The 16,326-nt window shown below is 35.3% G+C and overlaps 1 protein-coding gene across 1 annotated transcript in view; it reads left to right on the top strand.

Annotated features, from left to right (window-relative positions):
• The window catches only part of CDH9 (cadherin 9), a 102,610-nt gene that overhangs the window by 69,105 nt on the left and 17,179 nt on the right, over window positions 1-16,326 (top strand). The window contains exons 4-6 of the mRNA XM_069853521.1: window positions 8,692-8,811; window positions 11,087-11,254; window positions 15,181-15,368. Coding sequence (XP_069709622.1) covers window positions 8,692-8,811; window positions 11,087-11,254; window positions 15,181-15,368 — 476 coding nt within the window. The remainder of the gene's footprint in view (window positions 1-8,691; window positions 8,812-11,086; window positions 11,255-15,180; window positions 15,369-16,326) is intronic.

Here is a 16,326-nt window from a genome sequence, read left to right as displayed (position 1 = left end):
CTCAGGCATTTTAAAGAATATTTCTTAAACAAGCACTTTGGAATCAATACCTTGAATCTGTTTTCAGCCAGAGGTCTGTTTTCAGCCAGAGATTTGCAAATCTATGAGAACTTTCCAAATGACATCATCCTCATGATGTGCATCATTTACTGTGACCATAATCTTACAATCTATAGCCAATGTACTTGCAATCAATTTGCAAATATAGTAAAAAACTCAACAATCTTCAGCACAGCACTTCTGCATCATAATTACTTGACATATTATACTCGAGACATTGAAACACTTTTAAAGGTAAATGAGATGCCTAGGAATAATAACTCTAAAGTCCCTAGAATGACCTTATTTAATATTCTAGGGGCTTTATCTACATGTACATACACACACAGGGATGTGTACAGACTTACATCTGTATTTACTTATATATACCTATGCAAGCTTTAAAAGCATTTTGCTTTTGTGTAAAAATAGTATTTGTAACTAATTTACTTTTTAAAAAAACCCACATAACTAAACTAATCCTGGAATTTCTTTCATTTTCTCTACTTTAGACTCCATTTCTTTTCCAAATTACAAGTCTTTGTCATCGTTTCCACATACAGCATCCACTCTATCTAACCACAACAGAATGAAGAGTCTTTCACAAATCACACAATGTAAATCTGAGTTCACCTAAATTATCTTCATTTACTCCATTTTCATAGAAAATTACTCTTCCACACCTATATTAATGTTCAAAGAGGCAGACTTTATTCCTACCAAAACAGGCTTCCTCACAGATGATGAAAATGCCCCCAAATAAAATAAATATGAGGCCAACTTGTTTCTTAATAACAATATACTACATTTTCATATTTGTAATAAAGGTTCACATATAGTTTCAAATTGCACCTGTTTGCAGAGCTAAAAGGTAGAAATTCTGTAAGGATTTCTATTTATTTTATTCAAAATTCTGAACATTGAAATGAGAGTAAGGTTCTAGCTCTCAGTCATAGATTGGAATCCATAGTAAAGAGCCTCTCCAAAAACTAAAAAGTGTTGTGTTTGAGCCAAACTTATAAAAAAAGAGCAAATGAAAAGCAGGTATGGAAAGCTAACTTGTTCCATAAACCCCCATAATCATAAAACTATCTGTGTTGCATTGTAAAATACAGAAATGTAGAGGCATGTACATCAGAAACTAAAAGTTTAGTCCTAAAACCTGGGAATTATTGAAAACTCTTTCTTTTAAGCAGGCTTTTTTTTTTTTTTCTTTTATGTGAAAATTTTAGATATTGTATAGAGGATCCCAGGTAACTTCTTTGGAGAAAAGAAAATGGCAAAGCAGAAAGCTTCTGAAAGCTGTACTACATGAACAAGTTGCCTTGAGGGTGGTGCAGAAATAACACCTCTATAATTACTTTGTGATTTTATAAATGAAAGATTAGAAATAGAAGTAAAAATATGGTTGGAACTGTTGGCTACGAATTGAAATTTTTAATCAATAGGTGAAGTTACAGCCTTTAGGAACTACTTCTTCCTTTAGTATAATCAACAGGGATAAGTTCTTCCTAAGCTTATTCTAAAAGTAGCTGAAAGTTTTTTCTTTCTTTTGGAGTATTCCAGAAATTAAGATGGGCCAAAGGATCAAGATTGCCATCTTTAGGAAGGAAATAAACCTTCAAAGATTTGTAAGTGGTGGAGTTCCTCTGACTGACCTGTCAGGGATGGCAGCTGTCAATACATAAAGCTGGCCTATTCCCCATACTCTGTAAAAGCACAGTGGTCACAGAAAGAGTGACTGAGATAATTAACTGTCATATTAGGCATTATTTGTTTCTCCTTCAATTTATTGGCTTTATTAGCAAGTAATTCTAGTTGGAACAACCTCACCATATGCTTAGCATGCCACTGGTGAGTTTCATCATTCTTTTGAATAGAAATGTTGAGAATAATTTTGTGATTCACTCTTAATTTTTTTTATTTCTTATGGAACATAAACTACAGATACTTGCTTTGCCTAAAAGGAGTGTGTTTTCTAAATTTAGGTATCCTTAGCATGTTGAACAAAATTAAAAACATCTTTAAGCTGCAGTTCATTCATTACGGATGGCAGATCACTTCATACTGTATCTCTTTAGTACAATGCAAGGTAAAAGCCAGTCAACATTAAAAACTGAAAAAGTCTGTCTACACTTTTATCTGTCTTATCACTGCCATTTGATGGTATCAATATTGCTGTTTCAGAAGTGAATTTTTTATGGTAAGAAGGGGAAAAAGAGCTTCCCTAATGAATAAACATATACAGTGTTGTTCACCCACCAGTACTCCAAAATACTTCTCATTTGTTGTACTGTTTCCCACTTGTTATTGCATCCATAATGCTTTTCAAATTCTCATGCAGGGCATCTGATGCACTTCACTTTTGCAATTACTGCCTAAGGAAAGCTGAAGTATTGAACAGCAGGAGGGCAAAGGCTAGAAGCTTTGTTCAGCTTTAGCCATTTTTTCCAGTTGAATTTTGGACATTATGTTACAATTGTGTGTGTATTGTATTCACTAGCAAAAGCCTCTACCCAGCATTTCAGGCAGACTAAAGACAGAATAGTTGGGTTACATTGCATCTTTCTATGTGCTGAAATGATCATTAGTACATACTCCTTTAATGCAAGTTCTGATAACACAATCTAAAATGTGACTTCATTTTCTCATAGAAAAGAAAACATTGAACAAAACCCCAAAACATCAAAACACAACACACACAAGAAATTATGGTAATTATTTCCCCATTATGTTTCCAAAATAGAAAGTACTGTTTCTAGAGTAAAGCTGCATAACAATAGCAACTCTTATTTCCAGAACTGGTGGTGAGTCCATCCATTTTTACTGGTATGGAGTGACATGGAGATGAAAAAGTAGTTCTGAAGGAAGAAGCAAGGCTGTACTGTACAGAATAACTTGGTATTCTTGCATATGTCATAAATTATTTTTAGTCACATTAGCAAGGACTGTTTATGTACAACACAGAGGTGCAAAGTTTGTGATTCCTGGATGGGAGATCAGTGGCAGCCAAAACAAAGGTACAGTACCCATCTACAGGAGCTAGCACACCAACTAACTTCTCAATCAGCCATTATGTGAGACTATATACACAAAAACAAGAGACAAATTAGGTGAATTAGGTTTCACCCCATACCTGTATGGTGGACTATTAAAAATAGTGCATTTGGTAAAATGTAAGTTATGAAATATTGCATCTCCTGTTTTATGCCACCTATTGCTTCCTCTCTTTTATTCTTTTTTATACATTTCTGCTCATATGTATGGCTGAACTAAATTTTGAATTCCTTTTAATATTTCAGTGTCATGTTATTGCTTAATCGAGTCTAGATCCTTAGGTTCCTTATTTGTTCTTTTTTTTTTTTTTTGCTTTTCTTGGATCATTCATCTGTTTACTTGTTGACACTTCTTCTATTCTGTTTTTATTCTTCATTTTCCTTTGCTTTTACAAACCTTTCATACTGTCAACCTACTGGCCTTTTCTGGATCAAAGGAAAAGCAGTCTAGTGAAATATATGCTAAATTGTGGTCATGTACAAAAGAGCAAAGTTCACTTTGCAGTTCCCTATTCCTTCAGCTTTCTAAGTAGAATTGTCTACCAGTCAAAACATGAGTTGTATCTCAATATATTTAGCCCTGGCCTTTGTACAGCAAGCAGTCTAAACTGATGTAATCCAATTGATGTGGTAATAACATCCTTGGTGGTGAATTCTATATTTCACTAAACTTTTTAGGCTTGGGTTGTGCCATATGACTGCACCAAGTTCATTACATAAGCACAAAGTCCCATCCAGAGAGAACAAACTGCTCTCAAAACCGAAAGTGGTTTAACATCTCTCAGTATTTCCACAACTCATGTAAAATTTAACTCATGTCTTCAGCAGGGGCATCTCCATTTTATGTCCACATGAAAGGAATCCTTGGAGACTTGCTATCTGACCAAACTATCTGTCCACACTATCTGTCTACTTCCCTTCATTAGGCTTTTAGCCAAACAAGATTCTTAATTTTGCCTCCAGAAGTTTTCCTGAGCTCTCCCAAAACTTTTCATCTTGTAAAACTAATCAACTTCTAAAATCTTCCCTCCAGGAATAAACTTGATGAACAGCAGATTGTCATTGTGCTTGAAAACAGGAAGCAAGCACAAGAGCTTCTCCTTTAGGGAGACAAAGTCCTTCCTGCATCTCCACTTGCCCCAGATGGTCTTCTATTTCTGAAAATGAAGCAGCCTTTCTGCTTTGAGTGGAGCTCTCTCTTCAACACACACACACACACACTTTTCAATAAGTGCCAGAAGTTTCACAGAAGTTGAGTTGAGAAAAAATACAAAGGAAGCTGTCTAGTAATGTAAAAGGCATCCTGGTTTAGCATTTTCAGATTTTTTTTTATTTCCAACTTACTTTTTGGAAACTTTACATTAGAAAGTCACAGTCTAAATCAAACGTCTTATTTTTTCTTAAAATCAAAAGCTGGTATTGATCCAAAATCCTACTTTTATAAGTAATGTCAGAATCAAACTCAAAATTTTTAAGCCACAGAATATTCTTAGGAAAAGAAATGTTATGATTCTGAATGATATTTAAATCATTGCCATTTTTTTCATGGTGGAATATTGAAACACGCTATGCTAACAATGTAGTCTGTTCATTTTCTTCACCTGAGATGGAGACCTTTGTTTAAAATGAAGGTTACAGAAAAAGCTATCCGTGAAAATAGCATTTTCAAATAGACCGGTTATGTTCTTCTGTCTGGCAGAAGCTGTTTTAATTTGTGTCAACCAAAGAAGCCAAGTAGGAACAAGAGCTGCATGCTGGAGACTATAACTTTATATGAAAAGGGAGCAAAATATATTCCTGTTTCATCTAGCGGAAGACCCTTTCTGGACTACACCAGTCTTCTACAGACTACTTACTTCAGCTTTGCCATGCACTGTGGTAGGAGTGCTAGGAGACCTAATTATACCAGAGGGACACTTTGAAAGTCTGAATACCATAAAAAAAATAGAGGGCATTTAAAAATATTACATAAAAGGACCCTAATTTCAAATGTTTTTCAAATTTTTGTCTCACTCCATGAGTTCTGGAAATTTGTGTCTGTGGGACTTAATGTCTAACACTGAGTTATACTGTTCTAGATATGGAGTGATGCCCTCTCATTATTATAAAAGAAAATCATGTTTTCTTTTTTAGACTCTATATTCCTACTCTGGAGATATTAAAAATCCACCTGCACATGCTTCTATGAACCCTGCTGTAGGTCAACCTCCTAGCAGGAGGGTTGGACTAGAGGATCTCCAAAGGTCCCTTCCAGCCCCAACAATTCTGTGATTCTGAGATCCTGTGATTCTTGCTTACACATACCAGTATACAAGCACACAGACATACACACGCCAAAGACACTCTTTACACAGGTTTAGTCTATATATTTCTTTTTTCAGGTTATCTTCACAATTTTCCTCCAGCATTTCTCCACCCTTAAGTTAGGACACCATCCATAACAGCTGTGTTGTCAAAATGCTTAGGCTTCTAGACTCAAATGTATATCTAAGCAAAGAAGGAAAGAAAAAAAACATTACTGCCAATGCTACAGCACCTATAAAGCCTGGAAAATTCAACTGTAATTGAACTACTGTTTCTTGCTCAATGCATGCAGACATAGACAGAACCTTTGAGAGACAAAGTCAACAAAGCATTCTGCAAGCTATGTGAAAGTAGTATTAGCAATTCATCAAAACTGAACAAAATAAAACAAAACAAATAAGAAAAAAAGAAAGAAAGGAAAAGAAAACAAGACATACCTCTTGAGAACTATTTTAGTTCCCATGCTTAGATGGGAAAGGTTTGCTGCCTAGGATTGGGTTGAAGTTAAATTTGTTTTGTAGAAAAGTGACGTTATTGCTTCTTAGGCTGCTATTTTAGTCATTCTTGCAGTTTCTCCACCATCTTTCATAAAATTTGCTTGTGTGGTATGTTTGAACTTGGCTGGCTGCCAGAGGCCCACCTAGCTGCAATCTCACTACTCCTCCTCAACAGTAAAATAAAACAGAAAAGCTCATATATCTAAATAAAGACAAGGAGACCACTTAAGAGTAATCATCAGAGGCAAAACAGACCTGACTGGGGATAATAATTTAATTTATTGCCCATCAAAAATAAAGTTGGATGGTGATAAGCAAAGACAAAAACTAAAACACCTTCTCTTGTCCACCCTACCCCCCCCCCCCCAATTTTTTCCCAGGCTCTACTTAATTTCTTCATTCCTGTCCATTTGGGCAGCTGTGGATGTATCTCAGAAAGTTGCTAATTTCTAACATAGCAGCCTGATTGGTGTTTTAAATCATGCTGACTTTTGCTGACATATGTGGGCACAGGCTGCTTGTGAAGTAATCTAGATTATAAATAAAAAAAATAATAAGCACATCCAAATTATGCAGGTACCATTCAGGCTGAGGTGAGGATAGGGCCTAGTTGTCTTTAATTAAAAAGATCCAAACTAGTTATGCCTCATTACCAATTACTTTTTAATTAGTGCTGAGCTTCTGTATTTCACTGCCTTTCCTGGAGTAATTTTGGACACGAAAATCTAAGAGAAGTTTCTTTCCTTATTAAAAAAAAAAATCTCTACAAGCATTGTATATCGTCTGTGAGGATACTTCTTTACAACATAGAAGACTGTTGGCAAAGAAGAGAGTGAACTGCATGCTGACAATTTTTTTAAGGCTATAATTTCTTTAATCCTTTTCCACAATTATTCCATTAGTTTACTAAGAAGAAGCAGCTGTCAAGACAATACATTTTCACTACTCTGCGGAACTGGACAAATAAAAGAAAATATCAAGATTTGCAGACTATGATGAGATTTAAATCTATGTAAGAACCATTTGAATTATCTGGTAGTTACCTCCAAAGTTTCCCTGGGGTTACAACTTCAGTACTCTCCTTGGCAAGCATAATTATAATGGCACTAGAGCTTCAGGAAACAAAGACATACATTACAATGAGACAAAGACAGACATCTCCCAAAGACTGCCCAGAGCTATGAAATAACTTTCTTAAAAGAAAAGGAAAAAAAAAAAAAGAAAAGAAAACAATCATTCTCAGAACAGGCTTCAGCATTCTTTTTTTTCATGCAAACAGTAAAATAAGAGAAGAAAGTTAATGTGCCTTCAGTTGTTATGATCATACTCAAAATTTTGTGTTAGTCCCAAGACAATGTCTAGATCAGGAGACCACAGCAGTAAGTTTTCCTGATTAAGATAGGTTGGGTTTTTTTGAGGGAAGGATGGAATGGACACATTAACTTACCTGCTTTTTTGAAAGCAGACAGGACTCATGGAACTTTTCTCAAAAGACGTCTTCATTTTTTGTCCAGATGAGCAGTTCTGTTGGACATTCTTTATGATAAAATTGTCCTTAAATATTCACTTCTTCAGGGTTATCTTTATCTTAGCTTGGCACACAGATGACCTCTGACTGTTTAACCAGCCAAAAAATAATCTAGATTGCTGTTGGCAAAAATCCTTTTCAGAGTTTGATGAATTGTGACAAAGCATTTTACAGTTTTGTTCTGCTGGTTTGTTGCAGGGAATGAAGTATTCCCCCTTTCTTGTAATTCTGTTCAGATAACCTGAAACAATGGGAAAATACACTATCATGTAGGTAAAATTATTATGCATAAAGATGTGTTACATACTATGAAAAAGCAGATGCATCCAACAGGACCTAATAACAACATGTGCTCTCATAAATCTGTTTTGATAACTCTGGATTACTACTTTCCCCAATCTCTCATATACACTGAAAAATGACATTAGAAATGAGTCAGTTAATTCCATTGATCACAGGTAAACTAGTATCTTCTAGATTTACCGTCACGACAGATACATGACTATGAGTTATCTGGATAAACTTCAGTCTAGAGAAGTTGAGGGTGAAGAAAGAAAAAAGAATAAGGAATGATATAATTTAAATGGACAGTGCTTAGGAGACATAAAATACATAAACAGAGACAGAAATACATAAATAATACCTAGCCAAAATAGTATAAGGAGCTTCTTAGTAGCCTTCTGCCCTTGGCAAGGAGTTAAGGACCCTTACACTTCTGGATATTGGACTGCCTGCAGTTATCCAGATTTTTGTCAGCTCCTGATTGTCTTAGCAAAATGTATCCTGGCATCTTGAAAACGGCTTATAAAGAAAAGTTCCCTCAGTACTCTCAAGGGCAGGAGGATCTCATCCAGCCTTGTACACTTATGAGTGTCCAGGCAGCATAACAAGTCATTAACCACTTTCTCCCGGATTATGAGGGGTTTATTCTGCTCTTTGTCCCTGTCCTCCAGTTCAGGGGGCTGAATACCCTGGGATAACTGGTCCATATAATTAAGACTGAGACAAAGAAGGCATTAAGTACCTCAGCCTTTTCCTCATCTTTTATGGCAATTCTTCCCCTCTGCATCCAATAAAGGATGGACATCCTCTTTGGTTCTATTTTTGTTCTTAAAGTATTTGTAAAAACATTTTTTGTTATGTCTTGCAATAGTTGCCTGATTGAGTTCTAGCTGGATTTTTGCCTTTCTGATTCTATGATTCTATGGTTTGCAGTAAGTAGTTGCCTTCTTTAAATCTGCTGATTTGTTGTTTGGTACCTGTTTAGGTACATCTGTTATCCAAGTGACAGCCACAGATGCTGATGATGCCAACTATGGGAACAGTGCAAAAGTGGTGTACAGCATCCTTCAGGGACAACCATATTTCTCAGTGGATCCAGAAACAGGTTAGCAATTAATTCAGTCTTAGTTTTTGCAATGACTGAGACAGGATGCAGGGATCAAGAAACTTTTCACTTGCATTTAAATATTGAAACAGTCATGCAATATAATCTGACTTGACATAAAGCTAATAAACTTTTTCAAAATGGAAATTGTACTCACATTATACATATGCCTTTTTTTGTGTGTGTGTGAAAACAGTATTGTTGCAGAAGAATTGCTTTACTTAGTATTAACAAGACTTCTAGAACATGACTGTTAACTGCAAAAGTCAACAATACAAAAAGGGTGTAGAATGCTGTAAGGGGTCCAAATAAGATACTAAAGCTTATTCTACATCAAATTTAATCTGTTTATTTCTAAGAAAAGAAAAAAACTAACCTGGATAATTTCAGACTATAAGGTATTAAAAAATAATAATCACTAAAGATAAATTAATTCTATCTAAAATTTTGTGATAGATTCTTGACCATTGACAATTTTTACCTCAATATGCTTTTTGAAACTGTACTCTGATTCCAACAGCTATTAGAATTGAAGCAAGAAGTATTTTAAATTGTAAAACATGAATGGAAGCCCTTTTCACTGTTGCATATGTAGGAAATCAGATGAGACGCAAACATAAATAAGAAAAACTTGTGTGAACTCTGGATATCTATAATCCAATATTTGGCCTCAAAAGGAAACAAACAACAATACTCACCCTCCCTCCAGATATTTAATCCTAATACATGTAAAATTTGACACTGCATTAGCTTACTCTGGCATGTTATCAAAATAGTTCTTCTTTAAGTATCCAGAAGTTAAGTGCAGTTGTACTCAGAATCCCTTAAATTCCTAATCCACTGGGTGTATTCAGCTGATTGCTAATTTCCTTTTTAAAAAAATTCTTTTTAAAAATACATCAAGGACATTATACCAAAAAGGATAATGAGAACCACATGACTACAGTTTTAAACGGGCATATATCAATTTTACCTAGAAATAAAGAGTTAGGTTTTTTTTTCACCTTTTCCTATCTCCCTCTTTTTTATCTTTTCTCCGATTCCCTACTCAAAACATATTTACCAGGTATGAACGGAGAAACAGGACCAGTACCGCACAACAATTAACTGATGGCAGCAGGCAGTTATATAGTCCAATGGCTTGGGGGACATGTCAGCTCTCATCTTTGGCTCTGGGATTTTCCTCCATCTTTATCCAATTTGTTTTGTAGCATTATATTTATTAACAAGCCCAGGTACAGTAATCAGAACTCAGTAATCCTAGATCGGATGTAAATGCCATAACAAATGGAATACAAAGTTTTTTTTCTTTTTTTCACTCTGTTTCTAGGAGTAGCAGTTTTCCAGGGTTGCTTTTTTCTGCTTTTTTCTCTTTCAAAGATGAGGACAGCAATCCTATCAAGCCAAGCTTGTAATGAGAGCTGCCTTCTGTGAAAGGAAAGGCAGGGGTCCTCCAATCAAAAAAGGACACTCTATTTAAATTCTCACACTTCACAAAACAAAGCTCATATCACTTCAGCTTGGCAAATCCACCACCCTTCTAAAAAAAAAAGAAGAGCTCTACTTGGCTTTCTGAAAGAAAACTGGAACTTGTCTGTGTAATTCAATGAAAAAATCTTATGGGCTCTGGATCCCAGGAGGACTGAGGTCACATCTCTGTTCAGGTTATGGGATTTTTTTTTTTCCTTACCTGAGGTCCCTGCTCTATTTGTGTGCTGTACAAGAGTCTGAGACAGTTCAATTACATTTATAAAATTCTTGAGATCAGAAACCCAAGAAAGGTTTTCCAACACTAATTTTATAGTCTTGTCCAATTACTTTAGCAGCCGTTCTCCTACTTGACTTACAGTGGCCATCATTGGGCATTAAAATCTATGATCTATTACTGTACAAAAGAATAAATCCAGGACATGTTAGAGTTCAGCCTTGTGCTGTAATCTCAAAATGTCTTCAGTGCTGGAGATTACACAATGCATTAAAATAAAAGCTGGGTTAGTAGTGGAAAACATTTCATAAACTCAACAAATACATTTTTTTCATTGAAAGAAAAATTAAATTGGTTTAGCACATCACAACCAATTTCTCTTATTTCTTAAAATGCCATTAAATCAGCTGTAGTTCGAAAGACTTATCGCAGCATATCTTGTCTTGATTGCTATGGATTTACATCTGCACTGTACATCTTGCATGAATCCATTTAAAAACAATGAGGTTAAAGAAGGTGGTAGTGCTTCTCCTTCACCTCTGTGTCTCCTCTTTTTCCCTCTTCTCCAAGGAATAATCAAGACTGCTTTACCAGAGATGAGCAGAGAAAACAGGGAGCAGTATCAAGTGGTCATCCAAGCAAAGGACATGGGAGGCCAGATGGGAGGACTATCGGGAACAACCACCGTGAACATCACACTGACTGATGTCAACAACAATCCACCTCGTTTTCCCCAGAGTATGGAGCATCTAATAGCTCTGTTGTTTTCCGAAGAACTCTAAAATCACTGTCACCATCTGGGATCATCTTATTTCTTCTTTTTTTTTTTTTTTTTAGTATAAATACTGGCCTACCGCTGTGTCTGTTTATGTTGCAGCATTACTAAGGCAAATGGGAATCTCTGGCTTCATTTTTTTTTTTTAGTAGCAAAGTATTTATTGGAATGATAAAGTTACTTCCCATTCCTACACTATTTATAGGAATGTGAGCTGTAACAATAGGGCTAACTGCAGGTACATGAAAGCCTTTAGATAAATTTGATTACAAAATCTAGAGTTCAGTTTTTGGAGACGATTGTAGTTCCATATGTTTAGATAATCAAATAGGTAAGCATATTTTATAATGTACCATCTCGTACAGGCAGAGTTGGTCGGGTAGTATGCTCTACTGAAGGTCTAAGCATCTAGTTTAGGTACTTGCAATCTGTGTTCAATTCTTGATTTTGAATTATTTAATTGTTGATGTTGAATGATAATCTAGACCAGTGTGAAACAATTATTTTTTTTAAAAAAAAGTAGAATAATACATGTCAAACAGCAGAATGCTGAACAACACAGAAAGCGTCACAGCATACTACAGATCCTTTTATCCTGGACTACTGGTTTAAATCCAATCCCAAGTTGTTATAAACAGTGTCAGATAACTGTTTGATAGACTGCAGACAGGAGAAATTTACAGCCTCAGTTCAGCATCTGCTGGAAAAATGCCCACGTTATAAAATTTTAATATCTCATTGGCAGTGATTAGGGACCTGACAGATTCACCAAGGACTGAACAAACAGAGCTGATTTAGAAAACGCTCTCCTAGAGCTGAAGAAACTGGAAAAGCACTTAAGTACCATGGCAATAAATATACTTAGAATAGTATTAACAGGTCAACTTAGAACAGGCTTTTTAAGTATTAGAAAATTGACAGTGTGGGAGAAAGGATTCATGAAATTACATATGATTTTTTAAAAATCTCTATTTATGGTAACAGATTGCTTGTTAAAAAAGGAGAGGAAATATTGCCATCCTCATAAAGTAAAGATAATTTGAATTAATGCTTAGAGTTTACTTGCTGAGAATCATTGCTTCATATGGCAAACTCAAACATAAGTTTTTAACCAACCTTCTTGTTTGACTTCAGCAGGGAATGCTGCTTCAACATGTGTATCGTGATACAGCTAGTAATATTTTGGCAAATAGGACTTCTTGAACCTAAATTAGAAAGTGGTGTAGCATATTGCATTGTAAACATTGTTGCTGAATTAAATTAAATCAGATTAAATTAAATATAAAGAATAAAAATATAAAATATAAAGAAATAAATAATATAAAGAATGAAGAATGTATAGAACTGCAAAATGACTTAGGGTTTTCAGTCTCCTTAGCCTTTGTTCATTATGATGCTCTTTTTTCAAGATTAGCTGAAGCCTGAAATCTGTGAAAGTTCTTTTGATTACTTCAGTAAGCTTTCAGCTTGGTACTTAATTATAGAGAAATTTACACAATTTGATGCCTCATACAATGTTGTCTGTAGCCTTCTACTTTGAACATCACTGAAACACATTGGATAGGCTATAGAAGATCTATTGAGACATCTATTCAAATGGTGTAATATCTAGTTGGCTGATGACCTTTCCCTCTCATTTTCTTTCTCCTCAGCAAGGTGGTTTTCAATACTTCCTAGGAAATCAAACACAGAGAAACATCTAGGGGGTTTTATTTCTTCTCAGATAGTTATGAAGAGGGGCATATGTTCAGCTTCAAAGAGCTATCTAGTCCTGGAAGTCTGCTCCTTCCCAAAACAATTATCTTGCATTTTCTCTTACACGAGCAAACAATAAGTGAAAGTGTGGACCAAAGCAAAGGGTGAATTATAAATGGAAGCCACGGGAGTTAATATCTAGGTGTTGAAGAACTAAAGATTGATTTCTTAGAGGGACAGAAGAAAGGAAAATGGTAGAATGCACTGTAAAGTAGTGGTTGTGCAGACCATGTTAAGAAGAAACAGATTTTCTGTTTTCTTTTGTTTCCTGACAGGAATCCTGGACAGTTAAAAGTCAGCCTAACCTGAATTTAAACAGTATCATAATGAAAATCTTACACATTTTTAATCTGTGCTAATGGTACTCTAAACCAAATTAGCCAGCTTGCATGCCAAAAATGCATAGTACTCACACAGCATCACAAAAATAAGGAATGCTTTCAGGTGCAAAACACTCAAGGGAGTAATTTATTCTGGAAAAAGTCATAAGTAGCACTATTAAATCTGTTCATACAGTATTTCTGGCTCACCTACCAAACCCTTGAATTTAAGCAAACCTTCAAACTTACGGTTAGCTGGCAGGAATCCTAACTTTCATCCCATTTTCAGGCTAATTTAAGACAATAGCATGCATTTTAGCCTCTATGGATTGCAGTGACACGCTCTGCTGCAGAGTTTACGTATACGGTCTTGAATTTGTAAGAGGAAACACAATTTAGCGTCAAGCATTACCTTCCATTTTGTCACACATCTATATAAATAGGAGATGTTTGCAGTGACACTCCTTTTTACTTAGTGTGTGTAATTGTGGATAGAAACTCATTCAGCACTTAGACATTTGGTATAGTCCTTGTACCTAAAAGGATGCTTCAGGATCTTTTGAGTCTCTTAAAAGAAAGCAGAGGACGTGTAAATATATGAAGTAGGCTAGTTGTAAGAATGATACTTAGCCATATTGTATTACAATTTAATAAAATTTACAGTTTCTTGCTGAGCTATTCAAATAAGGATTGTACATTTTCTCAAGTGCTAAGTTTGTCAAGTCCAAACTCTTAAGGTATTTTTCCATTTCTACTACTTCTCTTAGTAAATTAATATTCATTTACATGAGAAACCAGAGCAAAAGAGATGTCAGATTCTGGAATATCAAAAATGTCAAATATAGCAGATTATTTTTTTACATATTTGCTTGGTACCAAATAACATCAAATACTGATTTAAAAACAGTTGTGTTTTGATAGTGATGAAAAGTCTTCATTGTCTAGTTCTGACTGGTCAAGAAAAGCATCTGATTAATACTTTTTCTGCAGTAATATGTCTTTATAATTAGATTTTTATTTCAAATGCTATCAGAAAATACATATAAATTGACTTTTCGTACACATAGACAGGATTAAAATGTCTGTATAATCAGAATTCTTTCTAGCAAACTCTGATTATAAAAACATTAAGTGAAACCAAAAATTGAAAGAGCACAAAAAATATGTGCAGAGTAAATTAAAGAAAGTCTGAATGTATCTGCATTTTAATTAACTATAGCAATTAATGTGAACATGTATCCAAATGCTCTTTACCATGACTCTTTAGTATGTATTACCAATAACAGATGAATAAATTACTTCCACACAGAATACCTACAAATCTTGAATATATTTTTCAAAAGAGTAATAAAAAAAGGTGTATTCTACTTTAAGTTCTCTTGAAAATACACAGTTTTCTACAGTCTTGTGCCTTAAGAAAACAAAAGAAAATCCCCTACTATTTCTAAATATATCATTTCTAGAAAACTGAGAGAAAAAATATATATATACACATATATGTAATTAATCAAGGTTAGAACTGGTGCCTTGTTATTGAGTTTCTCTCTTCCTTATAGCTGCACAATAAATTTTTTTTTGAAAGACATTAAAAGCACAATACTAAATGGCTTTGAAAAATCACTTGAAATTTCTGTGACAGTTTATCAATCAGTTCCAAACCTGATTTTAAAGTTTAGCATGATGACTAAGAGCATTTTTTCTTATACTTCTTCAAACTTCAAGTTACTTTAAAAATCCAGGTGAAATTGAAGATGTTTATTGCTCAGAAGGACACAATTTCTCAAAATAATAAATGTTTGATTTTGCTCTTCCAGGCACCTACCAGTTCAGCTCCCCTGAGTCTGCACCACCTGGGACTCCTCTTGGTAGAATTAAGGCCAATGACCCTGACGTGGGGGAAAATGCAGAGATTGAGTACAGCATCTCCAATGGGGATGGATCAGACATGTTTGATATCATCACTGACAAGGACACACAGGAAGGGATTATAACTGTCAAAAAGGTTTATTTTTTCTCCCTCTCTTTTATATGTACTTAGCTCTCCAGGTGTTATGGTTATTTTTCTTTTTTTCAGGGAAGGGAGGGTAGATCTCACAAGGGGTCAGGCTGCCAAGGAGTTGTTGGATTAGTTTTGTTCTTCTCTTTCTTCAGCAGATACCTGTTATGTTCAAGTCTCGAGGGAAATTTACTGGCATGTCACTTCACATAAAGCAATATTTCAGTGTCTGCTGTCTGTTCAATACATATACTCTCTCACACACACTTTTGAATTAGGGCTGTGAAAACCTGGAGGGGTTCAGTTCACAGTAGGGTTTGTCAGTGGAATGCTGCAGTATGGCTCACAATGGTGGGAGGCTTACCTGAAGTTTGATGAACACCTCCAAGGCTAAACTGTCCCACTCTAAATCTGTCCGAAAATTAGGTATCTTGAGTACATAAAACTTGTCTTCATTTAGGACTAATCTAGGGAAAACCGAAGGTTTTATGTATTCCTTCAACTGAAGTCCAAAGAACAAAGTTATGGACAGAAACTTAATTCAAAATACCATCTCTGATAGATTTATTGGTTGCCTTTTAGTGTTTATGCTGTTAAAGTCTGAACATTACTTTCAGTTCTATTCTTACTGAACACATCAGTAACAATTAATTTATATATACATAAAAATAGATCTACACACCTGTATTAGGGAACATAGAATCATAGAATCACTAGGCTGGGAAGGACCCACTGGATCATCGAGTACAACCATTCCTATCAAACACTAAACCATGCCCCTCAGCACTTCATCCACCCATCCTTTAAACACCTCCAGGGAAGGTGACTCAACCACCTCCCTGGGCAGCCTGTCCCAGTGCCCAATGACCCTTTCTGTAAAGAATTTTTTCCTAACGTCTAGCCTAAACCTCCCCTGGTGGAGCTTGAGGCCATTCCCACTTGTCCTGTCCCCTGTCACTTGGGA

This window comes from Phaenicophaeus curvirostris, chromosome 3 (assembly GCF_032191515.1).
Source record: "Phaenicophaeus curvirostris isolate KB17595 chromosome 3, BPBGC_Pcur_1.0, whole genome shotgun sequence".
NCBI classification, from domain to species: domain Eukaryota; kingdom Metazoa; phylum Chordata; class Aves; order Cuculiformes; family Cuculidae; genus Phaenicophaeus; species Phaenicophaeus curvirostris.
The sequence above is the reverse complement of the archived record's forward strand: the minus strand, read 5'-3'. Positions and strand labels throughout refer to the sequence as shown.